This window comes from Megascapheus bottae, chromosome 22, assembly GCF_031878675.1.
Source record: "Megascapheus bottae isolate mThoBot1 chromosome 22, mThoBot2.hap1, whole genome shotgun sequence".
NCBI lineage: Eukaryota > Metazoa > Chordata > Mammalia > Rodentia > Geomyidae > Megascapheus > Megascapheus bottae.
The window spans coordinates 109,037-135,928 of NC_143530.1; the positions used below are offsets into that span (position 1 = coordinate 109,037).

At 42.2% G+C, this 26,892-nt stretch overlaps 1 protein-coding gene across 9 annotated transcripts in view; it reads right to left on the bottom strand.

Moving 5' to 3' along the window:
• Positions 1–18,053, bottom strand: part of Phf3 (PHD finger protein 3) — a 78,500-nt gene extending 60,447 nt beyond the window's left edge. For 2 of the 9 annotated variants that reach the window (XM_090355436.1, XM_090355432.1), the window contains exons 1-2: positions 17,980–18,036; positions 6,738–7,006 (exon numbers count right to left, since the gene is read on the bottom strand). In XM_090355436.1, the coding sequence (XP_090211562.1) occupies positions 6,738–6,981 (244 nt within the window). In that variant the 5' untranslated portion in view covers positions 6,982–7,006; positions 17,980–18,036. Of the gene's footprint in view, positions 1–6,737; positions 7,007–17,236; positions 17,325–17,549; positions 17,579–17,979 lie in introns of those variants that run through there. The other 7 variants (XM_090355434.1, XM_090355433.1, XM_090355435.1 and 4 more) reach the window with 7 other exon arrangements.
• Positions 18,054–26,892: the final 8,839 nt, after the last annotated feature.

The window sequence follows — 26,892 nt, forward strand, 5'->3', positions numbered from 1 at the left end:
CTCAGAAAAAGTGGAAAGTGAACCTGTAGCTCAAATGGTAGAGTGCTAGTCTTGAGCAAAAGAAGCTTAGGGACAGCACCTAGGTCCAGAGTTTAAGGAAACATGGGCCAACATATACTAAAAGTGTAGAAAGAAAACACAAAAAAAGAACTTCTTATAACTGAAGAAATAACTTTTGAATTGCAAAGGTTCATTTATCAAGTACGCAGGAAAAAAAAAATAAGACTAAAGCTAGATACATTACTGACATTTCAGAACACCAAAAGGTAAGGAGAAAATCCTAGAGCTAGAATATAGGAAGGGCCATCTAAGAATGTGAGAAGTATCCATGAAAGTATTATGCAATCATCTGGCAATAGCAGATTAACTGGAGAGACAAGAAAATGATACATAAGAACATACATGCTTCATTTTTTTAAGCCTATATTAGATTTTGAACTCATGCTTCCAGCCTGACTTTTTGCAGGTTTTCTTGTTTTGTTTTGCCAGTCCTGGGGCTTGAACTCAGGGCCTGAGCACTGTCCTAGTGCTCTACCATTTGAACCACAGCACCACATTCGGATTTTTATGTGGTACCGAGGAGCGGAACAGGAGTCTTCATGCATGCTAGGCAAGCACTTCACCACTCGGCCAAGCTCCTGGCCTGCTGATGGCTTATGCCTGTAATCCTAGCTACTCAGAGGCTGAGATGTGAGGATGGTGGTTCAAAGGCAGCCCAAGCATGAAAGTCTATAGATTATCTTCAATTAACTATCAGAAAATTGGAATTGGCACAATGGCTCAGAGTGGTAGAGTGGTAGCCTTCAGCTGAAGAGTTCAGGGATAGCACCCAGGTCCATAGTTCAAACCCCATCACTGATCAAAAAAATTAAATAAATGAATGTACCATAACATTAAAACATTAGAGAATCACAGCTTCAATAAAAGAGGAATAAAATTATTTGTACAATGAAGGATGCAGTCAGACACGTCTGTAATACTAGCTCCTGAGAAGTTTAAGATCTGAGAACGATGGTTCAAAGCCAACACAAACAAGAAAAGATCACAGGACTCTAATCTCCAATTAGCTAACAAAAACAACAAAAAAAGAGCCAGAAGCGTAATTGGCTCAGCTGGTAAACTGCCTTGAAAGAGAAACCAAAAAAGCTCAGGGACAGTGCCAGGCTGCATCAGGTACAACACAGGAAACAAAAAAAACAAAGGGGGGATGAAAGCACATTTCTTCGTGGATCTGATAATACCAATTCCATTTCAATTATTTCCTCCAATAATATATATATAAATATAACAACATATGTACACACACTTGCAAACCAGGCAAGCACTCTTGCACTCTTACCAGTAAGCCATATTCCCAGCCCCAATACTTAGGATCTTAAACTTATTACTTGGGAAATATTATTTTTAATTTAAGAATAAAATACAATACATTATCCCAACAATAAAAAAGAATAAAATAGAAGTTTGTTTGTTTTAAAATTCCAGTAACTGATTTACCAAGATGAAATACTTCCCTGATATTTCATGGGTTTACTCACTCAATCATTTATGAAAAAAATGTAAAAGCCATCTAAAAGCTATATGTAAACACTATCATAGGACATGGTAATACATCAAAATCAAAAGCATTTAAGAAATAGGATCAGGGCCGGGAGTTAGGCCTAGTGGTAGAATGCTTGCCTAGCATGCATGAAGACCAGGGTTCGATTCCTCAGTACCACATACATAGAAAAAGCTAGAAGTGGGGAGAGGGTGGGAGGGAAATGGGGACCATGTCATGAGGTAGGGTATCAATGTTTGTGAAGTTATGTACCTTCTATCTGGTGAATATAATGTAACCCTTCTATTAATCACAATTTAAAAAAAAAGAAAGAAAGAAAGAAAAAGAAAAAGCCAGGGCGGGGAGTTTGGCCTAGTGGTTAAAGTGCTTGCCTAGCATGCATGAAGTGGTGCTGAGGCTCAAGTGGTAGAGCTCTAGCCTTGAGAAAGTCCAAGGACAGTGCTCAGGTCTTGAGCTCAAGCCCAGGACTGGCAAAAAAAAAGAAAAAGAAAAGAAAAAGAAAAAGCCAGAAGTGGTGCTGTGGCTCAAGTGGTAGAGCTCTACCCTTCAGAAAGCCCAAGGACAGTGCCCAGCCCCTGAAAACAAAATAAACAAAGCAACCAAAAAACAGGATCAGAACTCAATTGTCAGCCACCTTTCAAAATCCATTAACTTCTTTTGTTTGATGCTCTAGCAGTGTACTAGGAGTAATCTTCCCTTGCTTATTTTTCTTTTTCAAATTACCGTTAAGATTTCTGGAGACAACTAAAGTATAATGGAAATCACTCAATTATGACAACTACTAACACTAGTTAACCTTTAACAACACAGAAAACAATCTGGTTCAGCATACCAGAAAACAAGATGCCACAGGTATTCTATTTGCTTAATATATAGCACTATGAAAATAAAAGTTACAAAATAACCACAACCTGTAGCTTATACTGTCTTGAGAAATACAGATTAGGAACAATTCAAAGTAACAGGATCTGATACAAGTACTAATTAATCAAAATCATAAAAAAATTAAATAGTCAGTGTTTTAAGTCTTCTAATTTAAAATGGTTGCCAAAAACCAAAGACTTTCCACATTAGTAAACACTTTCATACCAACAGAAATCAATTATAAAATCCAGTTATAAGTAACAGGATTCCTGGTAGGAATACTAGTATTACTACAGAGCCAGAATTCTAGAGTAAAAAAAGTCAAATGGGGTGGGTGGTACATGTACTAATTCTAGGTCCATTATATGCTCAAAGATTATCTGTAATTCCAGCAAGAAGAACACAAGGAATAAACAGCTTTTCCTGTACCTGGACTAAACTAGCAAACAGTATATAAAACAACTCTGTCAGAAATATATAACAATAAAGGTAAATGTTATTACTGTACTGACACAAGCACAAAAGTAGAAACTTAAACAGTGAAAAGAAAAAAATTGAAAAGTGAAAAGAGTAAACAAAATCTGAAAAGCTTTAAAGCAATAGTATAAACCACAAGAACAAAAAAACTATATACAAAGCACACAAAAAATACAGTATAAAAAACTCAGAGATACACACCATCATTAGCAAGCAATCCAAAGCATCTCAATCTTAAGAAGCTATTAAAATGAAAGATTCCTATTAACTTACTTTGAAGTCTTCAAGTAAAGTAAGTTTACAAATTTATGGCTCAACAGCAGACCACCTATTCTGAACTTTTATCAGTTAATTTAAAAATGAAAAATATACTGAAAAACTCTTATCAGGAGAGATTTAGTCTTAGAAACAAACCAACATCACATGAAACTGTAGAAGCAATGTGCTTCCATGAGTTGATTTATATTTAGTTTACAGAAGAGCTGTTTTCCCTAAAAACTTAACACTATTATTTTCTTTGCCTAGTGAAAGATAATATATTTGCTATATCTGTTTATATTTGCTGTTTTAATGTAACTCCAAAGTAATTCCCCTGCTTCAAAAAATAGTCTAAATATGTAAGCCCATGCTAAAGATCCTCTTCGTCAGCCTCGTGTCCCCCTACCCCCCCACCCCCCGCCCACCGTTAAAAAAAGAATTTGCGGGTTGAGGGTTTGGCCTAGTGGTAGAGTGCTTGCTAGCATGCAGGAAGACCCGGGTTCGATTCCTTGGTACATACATACATACATACATAGCATACATACATACATACATACATAGCAAAAAGCTGGAAATGGTGCTGAGGCTCAAGTGGTAGAGTTCTAGCCTTGAGAAAGTCCAAGGACAGTGCTCATGCCCTGAGCTCAAGCCCAGGACTGGCAAAAAAAAAAAAAAAAAAAAAAAAAAATTTGCCACTAGGCAAGGTGCTTTTTAACCCTGTATTCCTAGCTCCTCAGGAGGCTGAGATCTGAGGATCATGGTTCAAAGCCAGCCTAGGCACTAAAGACCATGACATTCTTATCTCCAATTAACCACTAGAAAACAGGAAGTGGTGCTGTGGCTCCAGTGGTAGGACAGTAGCCTTGAGCCCAGAGTTCCAGCCCCATGACCCACCCCACCCCCAGAATTACTATCTTTACTCTTTCAGTTATATAAACTACAGATCCTAGAGCAGTGCTGCCAACACAAATATAACACAAATACAAATAGCCACATATGATGTTTCAAATTTTTATCTATAATGTTTTCTTTAAAAAAAAAATCATGGGGAGGGGCCGGGAGTTTGGCCTAGTGGTAGAGTGTTTGCCTAGCATGCACAAAGACATGGGTTCGATTCCTCGGTACCACATACATAAAAAAAAAAAAAAAAAAAAAAAGCTGGACGTGGTGCTGAGGCTCGAGTGGTAGAGCTCTAGCCTTGAGAAAGTCCAAGGACAGTGCTCAGGCCCTGAGCCCAAGCCCAGGACTGGCAAAAAATAAAATAATTAAAAAAAAAAAATCATGGGGGCAGGGAGTTTAGCCTAGTGGTAGAGTGCTTGCTTAGCATGCACAAAGACCTGGGTTTGATTCCTCAGTACCACATACATAGAAAAATGCCAGAAATGGTGCTGTGGCTCAAGTGGTAGAGCTCTAGACTTGAGAAAGCCCAAGGGCAGTGCCCAGGCCCTGAGTTCAAGGCCTAGGAATGGCAAAAAAAATAGTTAATAAATCATCATAAAAGCCTGGTGAATAAATCTAGGTAGTTCAGAGCTTCCCTGGCATGTGCTATGCACTGGATCCAATCCCTAGCAAAAAAAAAAGAAAAGGAAACAAATTTTAAATTCCCCCCACTCCCCCAATCCTGCTGATGGCTTGTATCTATAATCCTACTCAGGAGGCTGAGGCTGAGTTCTGAAGATCACAGTTCAAAGCCAGCCCAAGTAGGAAAGTGTGTGAGACTCTTATCTCCAATTAACCATTAAAAAGCCATAAGTGGGCTGAGAACCAGTGGCTCATACCTATAATCCTAGCTACGCCCCTGCCTCTAGGAGGGCACATAACATGGGCATAAATATATCAAGGCTGTGACCACAGGAAGACAGGCTGTAAGAAAAATCAGGGATGCCAGGTGCCAAGGTTCACACCTATAATCCTAGCTGCTGAGGAGGCTGAGATCTGAGAATCATGGTTCAAAGCCAGTCTGGGCACAAAAGTCTGTGAGACTCTTATCTCCAATTAACCATCAGGTAACAAGAAATGGCACTGTGGCTCAAAGTGCTAGAGTGGTATCCTTGAACTGAGAGCTCAGGGACAGTGCCCAGGCCCAGAGTTCAAGTCCCACAACCAACAAAAGTAAAAGCCAGAAGTAAAGCAGTGGCTCAAAAGTGGTAGAGAGCTGGCCTTGAGTGAAAACTCTCAGGGACAGCACTGAGTTCAAATCTCGGGAGTAGCGCACACATGCATAAGCAAGAAGGCACACACCAAAAGCAAAATAAGCCTTTCACAAAGATCCTAGCTTTTCAGGTAGCTTAAACTCATAAGTCTAAGACTAGCCTGGACAACACAGTAAGCCTCAGGCTACAAATAAAAACAAAAAGCATATAAAAAAAAAATGAATACAAGTTGGGTGTGGTTACTCACGCCTGTAATCCTAGCAACTCAGGAGGCTGAGATCTGAGGATCAAGGTTCAAAGCCAGCCCAGACACAAAAGGACCTGAGACTCTTATCTCCAGTTAACCTCTAGGAAATGGGAAGTGGGGCTTGGCTCAAGGGTAGGGCAGAGTTTAGGGACAGTGCCCAGGCCAAGTTCAAGCCCCACGGCCCACAAAAAAAAAAAAAAAAAAAAAGAATACAAAGGGAGCCGGTGGCACACACCTGTAACCTTGCTACTCAGAAGGCTGAGAGGATCATGGTACAAAGCCAGCCCAGACAGGAGAACTCTTATTTATAACTTACCACAAAAAAAAGCTCAAGTAGTAGAGTTCTAGCCTTGCGCAAAAAAAGCACAGTGCTCACCCAGGCTGTGAGTTCGAGTCCCAGGACACATGGACATGGACATGGACACACACACACACACACACACACACACACACACGCATGCACACACACGCACACATGCATGCATGCACAAAAAAGTATAATTAATCCATAATAATTTAACAAAAATGTAAAATATCACATTAATACATAAGCAACATAAAAAGTAATAAAAACATTTTATAATCTGGTTTTTAAATTCAGTTTAAAAATCTATATGTGCATTTTTATAGCACATCTCAATGAAGACTATACATTTTAAGAGACTATTTTATGTGGCTAGAAATTACAGGACAGCACAGGTCTAGAGTTCTTTCTCTAGAAAAACATACAAAATACAAAGGATCTAATATTAGATCAAAGACTGTATTAAATTTTAAGAGCTTAAGGGAAATTCGAAGATCCCTTTCCTCCTTGACTCCACAACAGGTCTAAGGTGACTTGCCTCAATTTGCAAGCAATCACTCCTTACTAGTGAAAATCTCAATTTGCACCTGGTCTTAATGACATAAATATTATCATCCTCTGTAATTCCAGTGTTAGCTCATTTGCTTGACAATATGGTCAATTCTACTTATATTCATAATGCCCTTGAAAATTATTCCACACTCCTTGGAAGAAAATTCAGTTCAAATTCTATTTCTGATGCCCAGAAAGAAGCTCTAAATTCAAAGGAAAGAAGCCTAAATTAACTACCCTCATTTTTTTTTAAAAAATGCTGTTGAAAATTCTTTAAATTGCAGACTAAAAAAAAAAAAGAAAAAAAAAAGTAAGTATTACCTGTTGAACAAGGCATCTGGAAATTGGGATCATTGCTATCCAAAACAGGCAAACAGAACTGGTTACTTGCAGATCCTAGCATAGGATCCTTATCGCTGAGCATGTTCTTCAGCGAGTCCTCTAAGACATTTTGACTTGTACTAAAATCCTCACAGACTTCATTCTCCAGGTTGGATCCTAGAAATAGGGCATCATCTAAGTGTTCAGTAGGAATTAAATGATTAAATGTATCAACTATATCCATGAAGACTTCTGTGTGTCTTTCAGCCCTATAGAAAGACAAAAAAAATACCATAAGAAATAAAGCTATCAACTGAAAATCACCTAATACCAAATCATTTCCATAGTTTTGAATCTAAAAACACACTTCTGAATTTCTGTTTAAAAAAAAAATTCTTCCTGGTTTTAGAAAACACATTTGGAAATGTGGAACAAATTTTTTCTATGTAATCTTGGTTTATCATGCAGGTAGAATATCATTTTACCAGAAATCCTATCAAATGCTTACTCAATTCCTTTTTTAAAAAAATTATGTATACAGTCCACTTAATTAACACATTTGAAAGAATTACAAAGCTCAAACCACAAAGCCAAATGTTTTTAACCACAACCGTTACATAAATTAAGAATCAAACAGTGCTTTCACAATTAGTCCATGTTGAGTTAAAATCAAATTAAATTATGATTCCAAATTAGAACCACAAAAAGCCTTGTTTTATTTATAAATTATTTAAATTAGTTAAGTGTAACATATAGACAAATAGCTGTTGTGGGTGCACAGAAGAAAAGCAAAAAGAAACTTAACCAAACAAATCAAAACTTAAAAAAAACTACACATGAAAAAAAGATGTGCACACACACAATTCTGAAATTTAAGAGAAAACACAATAAATGACAATAAAACAATCATATCAGTGTATTTAAATCTGAGTGAGTTACATTTATCTAAACGCTAGCAAGTTAGTTTCCTCTTTCAACTGTACCTACATACAGGTATTATTCAGCAAGTAATTTCAGCATCCTCTGCATCAAAAGCTGAACTATTCAAATATTGATGTTAAATAAAAGTAAAACAGTATTTTTGGATATGGGAAGAATCAACCAAAATATATTAATATTCTATTAGTCAGAAAACCTCACTGATAAACCAAAATATGTTGGGATTGAGTGTTCCAAAGTATTTTCATATCAGTTTCAAATCTACCAAAAATTTGTGTGTGTGTGTGTGTATTTGCGTGTGCAATGGACTTGGGGCTTAATCAGAACCTTGGGGCTATTCCTGAGCTTGAGCCACAGCTCCACTTCCAGCTTTTTTCACTATTTTACTAGAGGTAAGAATCTCACACTTTCTTGCTCAAACCATAATACTCTGATCTTAGGCTCCGGAGATTTCAGGCATGAACCACTGATGCCTGGCCCAAAACTTTCTTCATCTAACTCTAGTTATTCTCTTATAAAAATGAAGAGAAGTGCCAGGAGTTTGGCCTAGCAGTAAGAGTGCTTGCCTAGCATGCACAAAGACCCAGGTTCGATTCCTCGGTACTATATACATAGAAAAAAGCTAGAAGTGGTGCTGTGGCTCAAGTGGTAGAGCTCTAGCCTTGAGAAAAACCCAACTATAGCACTCAGGCCCTGAGTCTAAGCCCAGCACTGGCAAAGAGAGAGAGAGAGAAAGAGAGAGAGAGAGAGAGAGAGAGAGAGAGAGAGAGAGAGAGAGAGAGAGAGGGAGGGAGGGAGGGAGGGAGGGAGGGAGGGAGGGAGGGAGGGAGGGAGGGAGGGAGGGAGAGGGAGAGGGAGACACACACAAGCCGGGTGAGGTGGCTCACACCTGTAATCCTAGCTACCCAGGAGGCTGAGATCTGAGGATCAAGGTTCAAAGCCAGCTCAGGCACAAAAGGACCTGAGAACTATCTCCAAATAGCCTTTAGAAAATGTGAAGTGGGGCTTGGCTCACTGAGCCACTGAGCTCAGTGAGCTGAAGAGCTCAGGGACAGCACCCAGGCCAGGTTCAAGCTCCATGACCCAAGAATAACAACAAAAAATGAAGAGACAACCAGGTGAGGCGGATGATGCCTATAATCCTAGGTACTCAAGAGGTTCAAAGCCAGCCAGGGGACTACAAACCACAACAAACCACGTGATACTCTTATCTCCAATTAATCACCAGAAAACAGGAAGTGGTGCTGTGGCTCAAAGGGTAGGGTGGAAGCCTTGAGCTGAAGAGCTCAAAGACAACACCCAGGCCCACAGTTCAAGCCCCACGACCTACAAAAAAAGGGAAGTTCATATTGACTGGGTATACATGTATATGTATGTGCACATACATATATATGTACATACATACATATGTATAATATACATATATAACTATATATTATATGCATTATGCACTGATAAATATTGTACCTACATGTAAGTATTTTAACCCCCAAGACATAGAATTTATAATTCTCCTTATCTTACATAGAGAATACACTTAAATAATTTAAACGTCTTCCCCAATCATATAACATATCAAAGACAGGTTTCAGCATCCACAGTGCATGCCTAGTCACTATTCACCTTTCACACTAAACTAAGGAGTTGAAAAGATTTGACTCATGTATCACAAGTCTAGAATGTTAGCATATTAGCATATTAGCTCTGAGGTTAAGGAGGGAAGGTTAACAATTTTACAGCTTTATAGTAAGTTAGTTATTGCTCCGGTATTCAAATAAACAAAGGATGGACTTCAAAGAAATATGTGGACACTTTAACCGATGGTGGAAATGTCCAAATCTGTTCAAGTTTAATAGACATGTTAACATAAAAGGGATGGGGGGTGGCTAGGAATGTGGCATAGTGGTAGTGTGTGCTTGCCTACCATGCATGAATCCCTAGGTTCAATTCCTCAGTTCCATATACACAGAAAAGCCAGAAATGGCATTCTGGCTCAAGAGGTAGAGTGCTAGCTTTGAGTAAAATTTTTCCTTTGAACTCTCAATGAAATCATTTTCTAACCACTTACAACATAAAAAAAAATATTGAAGATGAAGCCAGTATGTCAAACCTATAATCATAGCTACTCAAGAGACTGAAATCTGTGGATCGCAGTCTGAAGCAAGCTGGGGCAGAAAAGTCCAAAAGACTCATGTTCAATTAACCTTGAGGAAACTAAAAGTGAAGTTGTGGCTCAAAGTGGTAAAGCACTAGCCATGGGGGGAAAAAAAAAGGAACTAACAGACAGTACCCAAGGCCCTGAGTTCAAGCCCCATGACCAACAATGAATACATAAAGAAGTAAGTAAGTAAGTAAGTAAATAAATAAATAAATAAATCCCAAGAAGATGTAAGCCAAGCCTTGGTGGTTCAGATCTCAGGAAGCTGAGATTGGATTCATGATTCAAAGCCAGCTCAGGCAGAAAAGTCCTTGAGACTCTTATCTCTAAATGACCGCCTAAAAATCAGGAACAGAGGGGGCTGGGAGCCTGGCCTAGTGGTAGAGTGCCTGCCTAGCAGGTATGAAGCCCCAGGTTGGATTCCTTGGTACCACATACACAGAAAAAAGCCCACAGTGGTGTTGTGACTCAAGTAGTAGGGCACTAGCCTTGAGAAAGCCCAAGGACAGTGCCCAAACCCTGAGTTCAAGCATTAGGACTGGCAAAAAAATTGTGGCTCAAAGTGGTAGTGAACATTAGCCTTGATCAGGAAAGTTCAGGGACACTGCCAAACCCCCAAGTTCAAACCCCACAACAACAACAACAAAAATAGATGTATTGAGGGAGCTGGGAGTTTGGCCTAGTGGTGGAGTGCTTGCTTAGCATGCACTAAAACCCAGGTTTGATTCCTCAGTACCACATACACAGAAAACAGCTGGAAGTGGTGCTGTGGCTCAAGTGGTGGAGCTCAGGTCCTGGAAGCCAAAAAAAAAAAAAAAAGATGTATTGAAGTAAATATTAAAATATAAGGTATGACACAACCTTGCAATTCTGCAAAGCAAGGCAACCCAGTCACCTGCTCTACATACCCACTTCAAATTCTGGTCCATTTTAATTAGGAAGACACTACTAAGAAGAACTCATAAAAGAAAACAAGGAGCTGGGCGTGGTGGCTCATACCTGTAATCCTAGCTACTCAGGGGGCTGAGATCTGAGGATCAAGGTTCAAAGCCAGCCCCAGCACTAACAAACAGGAGACAATTATTTCCAATTAACTACTAGAAAATGGGATGTGAGATTGTGGCTCCAGGGGTAGAGTGGTAGCTTTCAGTTGATGAGCTCAGGGACAACGCCCAGGCCCAGAGTTCAAGCGCCAAGACCGACAAAAAAAAAAAAAAAAAAGGATTATAACTTCTGAATTCATGCATAAAAAAATACATAGAAGTCACAAAATTGTGTGATGTACAAAGATACCGAAGTCTAAAGAAACAACTAAGAAAAAGAAACCTTAAAAAAAAAAAAAAAAGACAGATGAAGTGGCTCATGCCTGTAATGTAATCCTAGCTACTCAGGAAGCTGAGATCTGAGGACCAAGGTTCAAAGCCAGCCCGGTCACAAAAGGACCACTCTTATCTCCAGTTAACCTCTAGAAAACTGGAAGTGGGGCTTAGCTCAAGGGTAAGGCGGTAGCCTTGAGCTGCAGAGCCCAGGGACAGTGCCCAGGCCCAGAGTTTAAGCCCCATTACCAACATAACATAGAAAAAAAGCCAGAAGTGGTATAGTGGCTCAAGTGATAGAGCTCTATCCTTGAGAAAACCAAAGGACAATGCTTAGGCTATCATCTAAGCCCCAGGACTGGCAAAAAAAAAAAAAGTAACATGCAATAAATAGAAGACTGAAAAAAAAGCTTAGTAAGACTTACACTAGACAACAGAAGTAGGAGTTAACTACAATGTTCTCATTACTTTTGCATTATATTATCAATGACATTTTAGGAAGCAGTCCAAGCCTGGCACACTTGGCTCATGCTTGTAATCCTAACTACTCTGGAAGCTGAAATCTGAAGACCAGAGGTGGAAACCAGCCTAGGCAGGAAAGCCCATAAAACTTTTATCACTAAACACCAAAAAGCTGAAAGTGGAGCTGTGGTTCACACAGAACACTTGCCTTTAGTAAAAAAAAAAAAAAAAAAAAAAAAGCTAAGGGGCAATGTCTAAGCCATGAGTTCAAATCCCAGTATCAGCAACAATAACTACCAAAAAAAAAACAACAGGCCAGGAGTTTGGCCTAGTGGTACCGTGCTTGCCTAGCATGCACGAAGACCTGGGTTCCATTCCTCGGTACTACATACATAGAAAAAAGCCAGAAATGGTGCTGAGGCTCAAGTGGTAGAGTTCTAGCCTTGAAAAAGACCAAGGACAGTGCTCAGGCGCTGAGCTCAAGCCCAGGACAGGCAAAAAAAAAAAACAAAAAAACAGAATTTTTTAATTAATCACCAGCAAACTAGCTCCTCATTAAAACAATAGCATAATAAGCAACAGTCTTCTAGGTGCTACTATGCCAGTAATCCTAGCTACTCAATAAGCTGAAATCTGATGATCCTAGTTCAAAGCCAGCCTGGGGGGCTGGGATGTAGGTTAGTGGCAAAGCACTTGCCTAGGAAATACAACATCCTGGATTCAATCCCCAGTACCAAAAAAAAAAGACACACACACACACACACACACACACACACACACACACACACGCCAGCTTGGGGGGAAAAAAAGTCCATTCAGACTCTTTATCTCTATTAAGCCACTTAGAAAAAGATACAAGTGGTGCTATGGCTCAAATAATAGAACACTAGACTTGAGAAAAAGAAGTCCAGGGATGCCAGGCACAGTGGCTTACTCCTATAATCCCAGCTACTCAGGAGGCTGAGATCTCAGGATCAAGGTTCCAAGGGGACCTGAGACTCTTATCTGCAATTAACCTCAAGAAAATGGCAAGTGGGGGGTTGGCTTGAGGGTAAAAGAGCTCAGGGACAATGTCCAGGCCCAGGGATAGGGAGGTAGCCTTGAGCTGAAGAGCTCAAGGACAGCGCCAGACTCAGTCCAAGCCCCAAGACCCACCAATAAAAAAAAAAAAAAAAAGGCCGGGAGTTTGGCCTAGTGGTAAAAGTGCTTGCCTAGCATGTATGAAGACCCAGGTTCAATTCCTTGGTACCACATACATAGAAAAAAAAAAAAGCCAGCAGTGGTGCTGAGGCTCAAGTACAAGGACAGTGTTCAAGCCTTGAGCTCAAGCCCAGGACTGGCAAAAAAAAAAAAAAAAAAAAAGCAGCCCAGAGATAGTGCCTTAGGCCCTGAGTTCAAGTTCTAGGACTGGCACAAAAAAAATCTAGTAACAATGAAGCCAAACTATAGTCAGTATAAGACTCTTATCTGCAATTAACCACCAGAAAATCCGAAGTGGTTCTGTGGCTCAAGTGGTAGAGCTCTAACCTTGAGCTGAATGGCTTAGAGCCAATGCCCAGATCCAGAGTTCAAGCCCCACGACTGACAAATACAAAAATAAAATTATGGTCAGCACTTGGCCATCCATTGAAAGTACTATATGCATTATCTAGCAGTTCCTTACTAAGACATGTAAAATAAATGTAACTATTATTTTTTTTTTAAGAATGAATTGAGGCTCAAGCAATTAATTACATGACTGTCCAGGGTGACAAGCCCAGTATTATCAAATTAGAACCCAGGAAGTATGATTCATAAGCATATAATTCATAAGCATATATTTTCTATTACATAATAATTTTATTATTTTAATATGACTAATGAAGTCATTAAGAATACTAGAAAAGTAACAAAGCCACCTTCCAAAATAAAGGTGAAACATGCATTTAGCTACCCTACACATATTAAAACAAGAATGGCTATCCTCAAAATATGTATATAAATAACATTTGGAGGAAAAGCATTAGTTAAAACTTTTCAACATGTATGATCACCCTAAAGTTTTATGTTCTCATAGGTCCACCTCGCATAAACTATTATTTATTATAATATTAAGTTTAGCCTTTCTGTATAATTTAACACACCACTGCAACCTAATAAAAGGTATGCCAACAGTTTAAAACTTCTGTGTAATACTTTGACATCAACTACTCCTCTACATTTCCTCTTCATTGTATAAACCATGATAAAAACTAAATAACATTAAAAACTAACCATTAAAAAGTTGTCGAAGTGAGGTGCAGTGGCTCATGCCTGTAATCCTAGCAACTCAGGAGACTGAGATCTGAGGATTGAAGCACAAAGCTAACCCGGGCACTACATTAAAGACCGTGAGACTATTATCTCCAATTAACCTGTAGAAAAGGCAAAGTGTGACTGTAGCTCCTTGGGTAGGGCAGTAGCCTAGGGCTTAAGAGCTCAGGGCCGGCGTCCAAGCCCAGAGTTCAAGCCCCATGATCCACCAAAAAAAAACAATAATAATAATAATAATTGTTGAGCCAGGAGCCCACGGCTTTATACCTGTAATCCTAGGAAATCATGAGGCCAAGAAACTCTATGTCTACCACCAAAAAGCTGTAAATAGTAGTTAAAAAAAGAAATTCATGGGCCTGGAGTTTAGCCTTATGGTAGAGTGCTTGCCTAGCATGCACGAAGACCTGAGTTTGATTCCTTGGTACCATGTATATAGGGGGGAAAAAAAAAAAAAGCTAGAAATGGTGCTGTGGCTCAAGTGGTAGAGCTCTAGCCTTGAGAAAGCCCAAGGACAGTGCCCAGGCCCTGAGGTTCAAGGCCCTGGACTGGCAAAAAAAAAAAAAAAAAAAAAAAAAAAAAAAATTCAGTATGATACAGTTAACATCTGGTGACTTTGAATCTTGTTTTTCAGCCTATAGTTGCTTATCCACAGAAATAGAATCTAGGTCAGAAATATTTTTGAACAAATCAAAACTCTTTTTTTTGCCAGTGCTGGGGCTTGAACTTAGGGCCTGAGCACTGTCCTTGGGCTTTCTCAAGGATAGCGATCTATCACGTGACTCATTGAACCACTTCCAGCTTTTCATGTATGTGGTACCGAGGAATCCAACCTAGGTCCTATGCATGCTAGGCAAAGCACTCTACCACAAGGCCAAGCTCCTGGCCCTCAGTATCTTTAATACAATTTAAAGGAAAAATATATTTTTGCTTACAAAAATGCAACTATCTATCATTAATGTGCAACAGTGTTAAAGGCATGTGCATAGTTTAAAAAAGATTTATGGTTCTGAAAAACGTTTTCAGATTCACAGAGGATAGCAGGGCAGTGGCATATACCTGTAATTCTAGCTATGCAGGATGAGATCTGAGGATCAAAGTTCAAAGTCAGCCTGGGCACAAAAAGGACCTGAGAGTCATCTCCAATTAACCTCTAGAAAACGGGAAGTGGGGCTTGGCTCAAGGGTAGGGAGGTAGCCTTGAGCTGAAGAGCTCAGGGACAGCACCCAGGCCAAATTCAAGCCCCATGACCCACAAAAAAAAAAAAAAAAAAAAAAAAAAAAAATTCACAGAGGATGCTTAAGGAAGAAATGAGAGACCAAGGTGTTCTGTTCCATAAAAGTACGAAACAAAAAAATCTACCAGGCACTTGTCAAGAACAACCCCTGAAATGCAGTTGAAGAATAGTATTTTGAAATCACCATTCTTAAGAAACTTGAATTTTCTGATATTGTATAGTGAAGTAGTCGTAGTTAACACAAAACCTGGATGCCACACTGGACACCAGTGGCTCACATCTGTAATTCTAGCCACACAGAAGGCTGAGATCTGAGGATCAGAGTTCAAAGCCAGTCCCAGCAAAAAAGACAGTAAGACTCTTACCACACGCGCACACTCAAACTCACACACACACCAAAATAGCTGGAAGTGGAGCTGTGGCTAAAGTGGTGGAGCACTAACTACTAGCCTTGAGCAAAAGAAGCTCAGAGAGGGTGCCCAAACCTTGAGTTCACAACTGAGTCAGCACAAAAAAAAAATAAAAATAAATTCAAAAACCTTGGACACTAATCTGTGAAGCTCCATTTTCTCATTTAAATTTAGAAGAGATGTAATTTCCAGAAAAAAGTAAAGGTTTTTATAATAAATTACAATGGAATTTAACTATATTTTTTTTTCTTTCTTCTTTTTTGCCAGTCCCAGGCTCGAGCTCAGAGTCTGAGCACTGTCCTTGGGCTTTTTCAAGGCTAGAGCTCTACCACTTGAGCCACAGCACCACTTCCGGCTTTTTCTATGTATGTGGTATCGAATAATGGAACCCAGGTCTTCCTGCATGCTAGGCAAGCACACCACCACTAGGCCAAACTCCAAGCCCCTATATTTCTTTTAAAGTGCACATTCAAGAAAGCAAACTAAGCTGGGCACCAGTGGCTCATACCTATAATTCTAGCTACTATGGAGGTTAAGATCTGAGAACCACGGTTCAAAGCCTACGTGGGCAGGAAAGTCGTGAGACTAATCTCGGATAAAATACAAAGAAGAAGAAGCTGGAAATGGAGCTGTGACTCAAGTGGTGGAGTGCTAGCTTTGAGCAAATCTCTTGCTCTTCCTACTGAATGAAAAATCCATACGTAAGCTATTTTTGTAATGCTTTTCAGTAAATGAACCTACACAGTGAAGAAGAGGAAAAATATTCCTTTTTTTTTAATAAAAGTGGCCCAGTTCAACTAAGTCCTCTTGTTGCTAAGGAATGTAAAAATGAGTGTGTGCCTTAGAGCAATAATAGCTCCTAACCCAGTAAATTGTGCTAAAATCACTGAAAAAATATAATATTCATTTAAAAATAACAGCGATGATGATTATGATAGAGAGATGGGACTAGTAAAGAGAAGAACAGGAAGGAAAAGATAAATGAAGAAAAGGTGTAGGTGGTAGCCAAAAGGCGAAAATCAGTACTTTTAGTAGCAATAATTGTCACACGAAACCTTCAGAATAGAACTACCAATTGGAAAACTTATGCTACAATGGAAAGTTTCATGGTTCTTTGACAAGCACGATTTCTTTCACAACACACACTTCACCTGTAAAACTTGCAAATTTTACCAAATTCTTATCAGATTCTTCATTCAAGAATCAAAATATCAGGCTGTGAATACTACTTAGTGGGTGGAATGCTTGCCTAGCACTCCAAAGCCCTGGGTCCTTTCCTCAGTCCCACATAATCAAAAATGAATACAGCAATTATTTAAAAAAATAATAATAACAGGGGCTGAGACTGTGGCCTAGTGGTAGAGTGCTTGCCTGGCATGCACGAAGCCCTGGATTTGATTCCTTGGTACAATACACACAGAAAAAGGCACAAGTGGTACTGTGGCTCAAGTGGTAAAGTGCTAGCCCTGAGGAAAGCCCAAGGATAGTGCCCAGGCCTGAGTTCAAGCCCCAGAACTGGCAAAAAAAAAAAATAGAAAATAAGAATCTAAATAAGGCAGGATATAAATAAATGAGTGGCTAAAGTATATTTTGGAAGACCTTAGCCCGTTTTAAAATGGAAGAATCCAAAACAGTAATAGAATATTTAATCCCTCATTACCTTGCTTTTATCGTTTCTTAAATCTTACTTAAAATACGGCTGGATTATCCGCGATTCTTTAAAAATGATCCCAACAAACAGTAGAGACTAGGAGTAAGTGGCGGCTACAGCTATCCATTACCTGTGTAGAACTACATTCTACCAACATTGGTGACTAGCACTAATCGCCTCCCATTCGAATGCTGCGGTGCGGGAACCACAGCTGGGGAAGCGGCCGTCAGGCCCAGTAACCCCTCGGTACGGGGCCGGGGCGCAGGAGCCGGGCGCCGCGCCTCGGCCCCCGCCCCGCCCGCCTCGGGTGGGCAGTTATTCAGCACCCCGAACTCTCCGTTAAATCACACCTACTGCCTCCAGGCACGACCGCGGCTTCTGGTCCTAAATCGGCGAGAGGGGCCGACAGTTTGGGCCCCGAGCACAAAAGCACGCGCTAGCCCAGGATGGCCGGAGCACCGGCGGCCTCCGAAAGCGGGGGCCAGGCCAGGCCTCGCGCCGTGGGCCGACCCGGCTCCCGGCCCCGCCTGGGCCCAGCGAGCGCGGAGCCGCCGCGGGAGCCGCGCTCCGAGTGGCCCGCCCGGCGGCAGAAGCGGCCCAGCGGCCCTCGCCCCGGCCCGCGTCCGGGCGGCGAGGCGGGCCCGAGTAGGCCCGAGGCCCCGGAGGCTCTGCCTCGGCGCGGGGCCGGCGGGAGGCCGCAGGGGCGCCGAGCTTGCAGAAGGGCCAGGCGGGGAGGGGAAGGGGCCAGGCTTCTCGGCCGCGGCCGCCGCCGCCACTCACCCAGTTCAGCCGGATGAGCGCTACGCCTCGCAGCCAGAGGAAGATGGAGGCCGCCACCACCGCCACCGCCGCCGCCGCCGCCGCCGCCGGGAGGAGGAGGAGGAGGAGGAGGAGGAGGAGGAGGGGGCCCGGCGGTGCCGCCAACAGGGGGTACGCGCAGGACGTCGGCGTCGCTGCCACAGTGCTGGGCGCGGGGGCCAGGCCGCTGCCTCGGGACTCTACCTCTCCGTTCCGCGCCTCCCTCCTAATCCTCGCTGCAGTGCCTGGCGCCCTCGGCCCCAGGGTCGCTAGCCTCGTGGAGACCGTGCGGAGCCGCGAGACTCCGCAGTCACAGGCGTGCGTGCGGTGGCGGCGGCGGCGGCGGCGCGGGAGCGACAGCGGGACCACGTCACGTGACGCCACTGTTTACCGTACGGGGCCGCGGCCTGCGCAGCCGCGGCGCCGCGCGTGCGCACTAGAGCTCCCGCCTCGCGCGCCTCCGCGGCGCGACGCCGACCGGGCCGCGCTGGGCGGTGCTCTCCGCCGCGCTTTCTCCAGCAGCCGCGGTCTCCGAGGCCCTCGACGACCGCTTTGTGGCCGCCGAGACAGCACCGAGGCCGGTGGCGGTGATGCCGCCCAGCCGGGCAAGCCGTCCCAAGCCTAGAACGGTTTACCGACCGGGGTGATGTCCGGAAGGCGGAGCGGAGCCCGGATGACCGGCCGACCGAGGCCCTGCGGCTCTCGCCCCGGGCCTGTGAGAGCCGCCGCCGCCGCCGCCCCGCGGGGCCCGCCGCGGGGCCGGGCTCCTGGCTCTCTGTCAGACTCTGGCCAAGCGAGGCTCTGCCCCTCGAGCCACAGCCCCGCGCTCACGGCTTGGTCTGGTGTTGGTGGGCGTCTCACCCGACCGCCCAGGCTACGGCTCCTGGCTCCACACTTGCAAAAGCAAGCGGAGCCGGCGCGAGGCGCACGCCCGTCACCCTCGCGGAGACCCCGTCTGCAGTTCATCACTCGAAGCGGGAGTGGGGCTGTGGCTGCAGGGCAGGGCAGTAGCCTTGAGCACCGGGCCCAGAGCTCACACCCCATGACCGACAGACACATAAAAGGTGCCACTTTGTTATAAAATCCATTTTTCATGTTATTTATCAATGTTTTAATTTTAGGTTGTTTTTGGTTTTTGCGTGAGCTCAGGGCCTGAGCCCTGTCCTTGGGCTTTCTCAAGGTTAGTGCTCTACCACTTGAGCCACAGCACCACTTCTGGCTTTTTCTATGTATGTGGGGTACCAAGGAATCCAACCCAAGTCTTCATGCATGCTAGGCAAAGCACTCTACCACTAGGTCAAACTCCCGGTCCCTAGGTTTAAATTTTAAGACAGCAAATATATTTGCTATCATAACGACAATGCTCGCTGAGTGCTGGTGGCTCACATCTGTAATCCTAGCTACTTAGGAGGCTGAGATCTGAGGATTGCAGTCTAAAGCCAGGCTGAACAAGAAAGTCCTCCAGACTCTTAATCTCCAATTAACTGGAAAGTGGAACTGTGGCTCAGAGTGGTATCCTTTGTTGGGGACCGGGTATGGGGTCAGTGACCTTGGACCTGCACAATTGAGTTCACAAGGAAATAAGCTGTGATCAGGATGACTTTGGGCTATGTCAGTCGCTTCTCATTTAACCTATTTGAGACTTGATTGCTGTTTTGTACGAATGTAACCCCTGGCAGTTCCCTGGTTTTAAGAAAAGTATTTAAGGTTGGAACTTGAAATAAATGGTGCTGCAGTCTTAAGCTATCAGCCTTCTTAGGCTGCTGATTTGGGCTGTAGTCCCCATCTTTTTCTTGTCTTCTTCTTTTCCAAGTCCCTACCCACTAACTCAGGAATCTCCATTCGCTGCCTGCTGGCTCCAGCAAAATATTTTAGAGATAGCGCCCAGAGTTGGAGCCCCATGACAAAAAAAAAAAAAAAAAAACTCTTTCGGATTTCCTTTTATTTTGAAAACTGAATAGATGTCCTGAGGCCAGACTGAGAATTTGTCAGAACTATACATTTCCATGAAAGTACTATGTCGTAACTGTTGCCTTTCAGCCACTGATATCAACCAGAACCCTTAAAGACAATAATAGTGTCTTCCACCAGCAAACACACTAGACTATCGCCAACTCACCTTGCCAGCACCTCACCCGTTGGCCTCTACCTGAGCTCTTCAGCTAAATTCTATTGCCCTACCCCTTGAGCCACAGTGCCACTTCCTGTTATCTAGTGGTTAATTGGAAATAAGAGTGTCACAGTCTTAGCTGGGCATGTGGCTCATGCCTGTAATCCTAGCTACTCAGAAGGCTGAGATCTGAGGATCAAGGTTCAAAGCCAGCCGGGGCACAAAAGGACCTGAGACTCATCTCCAATTTACCTCTAGAAAACAGGAATTGGGGTTTGGCTTAAGGGTAGGGTGGTAGCCTTGAGCTGAAAAGCTCAGGGACAGTGTTCAGGCTGAGTTCAAGCCCCATGACCCATTTAAAAAAAAAAAGTGTCACTTGCTGGCTTAGACTTCACAGCCACAATTATTGATATATGATAAGAGCAGTTCAAGGTAGAAGAAAGTCATGGGAGTATGTAGGAATGTGGTTACCAGGTCTTTACTCTTTTTTTTTTTTGCCAGTCCTGGAGCTTGAACTCAGAGTTAGGAATTGTCCCTGAACTTTTTCTCAAGTCTAGCGCTCTACCACTTGAGCCACACCACCACTTCAGGCCTTTTCTATTGAGAAGCCTAAATTAATTTTGAAGTTAGATCAACTTCAGTAAAAAATTATTTTTAAGCAGGCCCCACCAGAAGGTCACTCTGCACTAGTTCTAAACCAGCAGAGATAGCAGCTTCAAGGGTGTTTGCCTAGGGCAGGATGACCCACTGACCCACAGGTGATGCTTGCCCAGGGCAGAGGGTCCCACAGATGGTGTTTGCCCAGGGTAGGATGACCCAGGTGATGCTTGCCCAGGGCAGAGGTCCCATAGGTGAAGTTTGCCCAAGGCAGGATGACCCATAGGTAAAGTTTGCCCAGGGCAGGATGACCTACAGGTGACGTTTTCCTTGGGCAGGCTGTCCCTAACCAATCATTTTGAAGTACCCAGTCCCTTTGATTTAGCCAATAATTCTTTTTGAGTTCTTCCCCGCTTTATGACACACCAATTATGTTTTAGAGTTGTTCTGTGACCTTTCCGCAGTATGTAATGGATTGCTAGATGCTATGATGTATGCAAAGCCCTTGCCTTCCCCAAAGAAGTGTATAAAAAGTGCTGTAGGGCCGGGAGTTTGGCCTAGTGGTAGAGTGATTGCCTAGCATGCACGAAGACCCAGGTTGGATTCCTTGGTGCCATATACATAGAAAAAAAGCCGGAAGTGGTGCTGAGGCTCAAGTGGTAGAGCTCTAGCCTTGAGAAAGTCCAAGGACAGTGCTCAGGCCCTGAGCTCAAGCCCAGGACTGGCAAAAAAAAAAAAAAAAGTGCTGTAACTCTGGGCCCTGGGCTCTCAGCATCACTGGTTGCAGCTGTGTACTCAGGAGACCAAGCTCGAGCTTGCAATAAAGACTCCTTTGCTTTTACAATGGGTTTCCGGTCTCTGGTGGTCTTTTGGGTAAGGATTCTGAACTCAAGCATTACACTATGTATGTAGTACTGAGGAATCAAATCCAGGCTTTACCATTGGTAAGCAAGGGCTCTACCACTAAGCCATTTTCCCAGCCCCACTGTTTTAAACACTGCTAATAATGCCAATAACACTGTCCTACAAAGGAGGCTTGGATTGTTATGAACGAAGTCTAAGCCTAACAAAATTCAGTGAAGTATTGCACTATGAGGGGAAAAAAAATCACTCGATATAAAGTCTACTTAGAAGAGCTGAGGAAACATTTTTTCAGACAGTTTAGCAAATTTAGAAAATAAAATGAACTTAACAAAGACAATATAGCTGGGCACCAGTGGCTCACATCTGTAAGCCTAGTTACTCAGGAAACTAAGATCTGAGGATCATGGTTCAAAGCCAGCCCCAGCAGAAAAGTCAGTGACAGTCATCTACAAGTAACACCAGGAAGCTGGAAATGGAGCTGTGGCTCAAAGATCAAGCCTAATTATGGAAAAAATTTTTTAAAAAGCTAGCAAGCTGGACACAGCAGCTCATGCCTATAATCCTAGCTACTCAGGAGGCTGAGATCTGAGGATTGTGGTTCAAAGCCAGCCCAGGCACTAAAGTCTGTTAGACTCTTATTTCCAATTAACCACTAGAAAACTGGAAGTGGTGCTCTGGCTCCAGGGGTAGGACCAATAACAACAACAACAAAAAAAAAAAAAAAGCAAAAATTTAGAGTTAACTACAACAAACAGAAATCTTGAAACTCATCTCCAATTAACCACTAAAAACCTAGAAGTGAGCTGTGACTCAAGTAGTAAGAGCACCAACCTTAAGTGGAACAAGCTAAGGAACAGTGCCCAATCCCTGAGTTCAAACCCAGCACCAGCACCAAAAATAAATAAAAGCAGTACCCTTACATTGTTTTCTCCCATCCACATATTCACCTACTTCCTCTGAAAAGATAGTTAACACCTAAACTTTTCAGAATGAGAGAGAAGCAGTATATGGTCCTAGTCAAGGGTTAATACTTTTTTTTTTTTTTTGCCAGTCCTGGGCTTGAGCTCAGGGCCTGAGCACTGTCCTTGGACTTTCTCAAGGTTAGAGCTCTACCACTTGAGCCTCAGCACCATTTCCAGCTTTTTTTCTATGTATGTGGTACCGAGGAATCGAACCCCGGTCTTTGTGCATGCTAGGCAAGCACTCTACCACTAGGCCAAACTCCAGGCCCCACCCTTTTTTTTTTTTAATCCAGTGTTGTGGGCCAGGAGTTTGGCCTAGTAGAGTTCTTGACTAGCATGCACGAAGACCCGAGTTGTATTCCTGGGTACCACATACATAGAAAAAGCTGGAAGTAGTGCTGTGGCTCAAGTGGCTGAACTCTTGCCTTGAGAAAGCCCAAGGAAGTGCTCAGACCCCGAGTTTAAACCCCAGGACTGGCCAAAAAAAAAAAAAATTGTTGTGTTGATGTTCTTGGTAATGTATATATAAATAAGCCTAAAACTGCCTTGTTGGCAAAGATAGTTCCAAATGGCTGTTTTTTATTTTCATAATTTAGCTTATGGATTCAGTATCTTTTACTGATACTCAGATGCTTATCTCTTATCTTCTGCATCCTTTTTGTTAGTCATGAGATTTGAACTCTGGACCTGAACACTGTCCCTAAGCTCTTCAGCTTAAGGTTAGTGCTCTACCACTTTGAGCCATGGCGTTACTCTGGTTTTCTGGTGGGTTGATTGGCACTAAGAGTCTTATGGACTTTTGTGCCTGGGCTGGCTTTGATCCTCAGATTTTAGCCTGCTGAGTAGTTAGGATTACAGATGTAAGCCAGTTGCACCCAGCCTCTTCTGTACCTTTTTACCATTTCTAGTCTAAGAAGAAACCACAATAGCACAGCCAGCTAAAATTATACTTAAGAATAAGCAAGTTCTAGATTGTGTAGCAGGCACAACCTTTGTGGTGCCTGGACTTAAGAATCTATTCTCTGGTAATCTATATGTGGAATATTGCTGTGGATGCCCTTACAAATCCAGGTGTGAGAGTATGTAGTTCAAGCTTTTCTGCCTAGAAGTTATACTTCCTTTGTTAGGTGGCTATATGACCAGTTCTGTTGTGTATGAGTTGTTTGGCCAGTCCTGGGGCTTGAACTCAGGGCTGGGGCACCTGGGACACTTTTTGCTCAAGGATAGTGCACTGCCACTTGAGCCACAGCGCCAGGTCTGGCTTTTTCTGTGTATGTGGTTCCAAGGAATCAAATCCAGGGTCTCATTCACACTAGGTGAGTACTCTACCACTAGGCCAAACTCCTGGCCCTCCAGTGTATGATTTTTTTTGCCAGTCTTGGGGCTTGAACTTGGAGTCTGAGTACTGCGCCTGAGCTTCTTTTGCTCAAGCATAGCACTCTACCACTTGAACCACAGAACCTCTTCTGGCATTTTCTGTGTATGCGTTACTGAGGGCTTCATGCATACTGGACAAGCACTTTTACCACTAAGCCACATTCCCAACCCAGTGTATGATATCGAAACAATCACTGAGAATCTTTTTCAGTCATAACCAGGACTAGGCATGATGTAACACGCCTGTAAATCACAGCTGTTCAGGAGGCAGATCTGGAATATTATAATTGGAATATGGCCAAGACAAAATGTTGAGACTCCATTTCAACAAGTATAGTGTTACATTTGTCATGCCAGCTGAATGGGAAGGTTAAGTAGTAATACCAGAGTTCAAATCTGGCAAGATACAAGTATAAGACTGTATCTGAGAAATAAAAGGACTGGAGATGTGATTGCCTAGCAAGCACAATGCATTGGCTAAACCTCAGGACAGCCAAAATAAAACTTCAAATTAGGGCAAATGCCACAGCTCAGTGTAGAGTACTTATCTAGCATGCATGAAGCCTTGGATCCTATCCCCAGGGTGCCACCATGCCATCCCAAAAATCAAGACCTCATTACCATTTCAGGGTTAATTACTACAGTATTATTTTGATATGACTGTCACAAAAAAGGTTTTGCTTCCAAAAATGGGGCTTACAGATGAAAACTGTAAGTATAGTCTTCAAGATGAACATTTTGTTCTTTATGAAAATCATTCTAGAGGCTGGGAGTTTGGCCTAGTGGTTCGATTCCTCAGAACCACATACATAGAAAAAAGCTATACGTGTCTCTGTGGCTCAAGTGGTAAAGCTCTAGCCTTGACAAAGCCCAAGGACAGTGCTCAGGCCCTGAGCCCAAGCCCAGGACTGGCAAAAAAAAAAGAGAGAGAGAGAAAATTGTTCTAATGGGCAAGTAGTCTAGAACTCATAAAACTAAGTGGCTTGTGTTTGTAATCCTAGTCACTGGGGAAGCTGAGATCTGAGGATCATGATTCAGAACCCACCCAAGGAGTAAAGCCTATAAAACTCTTAAGCCACATCACAGCACCTAGAGTGCAAATGCTGAATGAAAACACAAAGGGACAGTTGCTAGGTCCTGAGTTCAAGCTCCAGTTCTAGCACACACAAACACACAAATAACTACATGAAAAATTGGCATCGTCATATAGACTCTGGCTTAGCAGACTCAAATCCTCTAAGCTATAAAACTGGGCCAATCCAGTATTTGAAGGAAATCAAATTGCAAAAATTAACCAGCAGTGTGATCCAGAATAAATGGTAGCTATCATAAAGCAGTATTGGCTGGCTAGTTTGACAAAATGTCCATTTAACAGATTGTCAATTTACCTCTTAATGTATGTAACAGGCTTAAGTTAATACACTAAATTAACCACAATGTGGTTTAGAATGGTTACACAAAAAGTAATACTACTCAGGAGGCTGAGATCTGAGGATCGCAGTTCAAAGCCATCATGGGCACTAAAGAACGTGTGAGACTGTTATCCCCAATTAATCACTAGAAAAAGGGAAGAGGGGATATGGCTCAAGGGATAGGGTGATAGCCTTGAGCTGAAGAGCTCAGGTAGAGCGCTCAGGCCAAGTTCAAGTCCCATAATTCACAAAAAAAAAAAAAGGTAATGCAGAAACACTAAGTGTCAGACACTTTTAAACCAGTCTTTAATATTTTCAATTACTTGGAGGCACATATACACTCACAAACAATAATTCAAAGAATCAAGAATTTGGAGTATAAACATGTATACACTACTTTTTTAGAACTTAATTTAAATGGTGTTCAGTTTACATGTAAAAGGAAAAATAATTAGTGTCACATTTCAACTTCCACTTGAAGGATTTTATCAAATTACATTTCCTTAAAGTCCAGTAGAAAGTACCCTCACTTCTGATAAGGGGGCAAGGAACTTACTGAATAGAACTTGCTACATCCACTTTCATCTTCTCTGCAGTATCTTTAAATGCCTGACATACAGTAGCTGAGGAGATGTATAAAAAACAAAAACAAAAAAACAAAAAACCAGCTAAGCTACATTCCTATGGACTGGGATTACAGCCAACCACAGTCCTGATTGATCAGCTTCTGAGTGTGGAGTAAAGTGGGAACAGAAGAACACTGCTCCAGGATACACTGAGTGCTAACAAGTGAAAAAATGACATAGGTGCCATTGCTCTCCACTGAAAGGTCATCAAATTCCCCTTCCCCACCCCACTTTTGTCACATTACTTGTCAGTCAGCTACATTATGATTTCTACAGAAAAACCTAGGCAACTAGTCATTATTTACATCAACCCACTAAAGGTATCCAAACCAAATCTTAAAATATCATCTGGTAACTTCTTGCATTAAAGCCCAATACCTAATACTTTATATTCTCTTTAAACATAAAGGATGTTTGGGGATGTATCACAGGTATTCCTATAATTAGCCATATTTACAAGATACAAAATATTTGGATAAAAAGCAAGTCTTATGTTTATATACTGTACAGATAGTTTATAAAGTAAAGTGATTTTTAGCACCATATTTACAATCATCACAGAAACTCTATCTCTTCTCTCAATAAGCACAATGTTGTTTATGGGTTGTGTGGTAAATAGTATAACACTTAGTATCAATTACACAAAATTATCTTCAAGAAAATGCTGGATTAAAAAAAAACAGACTAAGGAACCAAGGGCCTGGAGAGATTTTTTTCTTCCTTTTGCTCCATAGAGCAAAAATTTATGGGTGGAATACACTGGCAAGAGATGGAAGTACATTATGTAAAGGGGAGAATATTACTTTTGACTAAAATTTTGAGTTTGTTTGTAACTGCTATTAAAAAGTAGAAAAGGTTCTGTTACATTAGCGTACATACGCAAGGTATTCCAGATTTAAAGAAGTTTTTTTTTTTAATCAATTAAGGGTGTCAAATGACCATTTAAA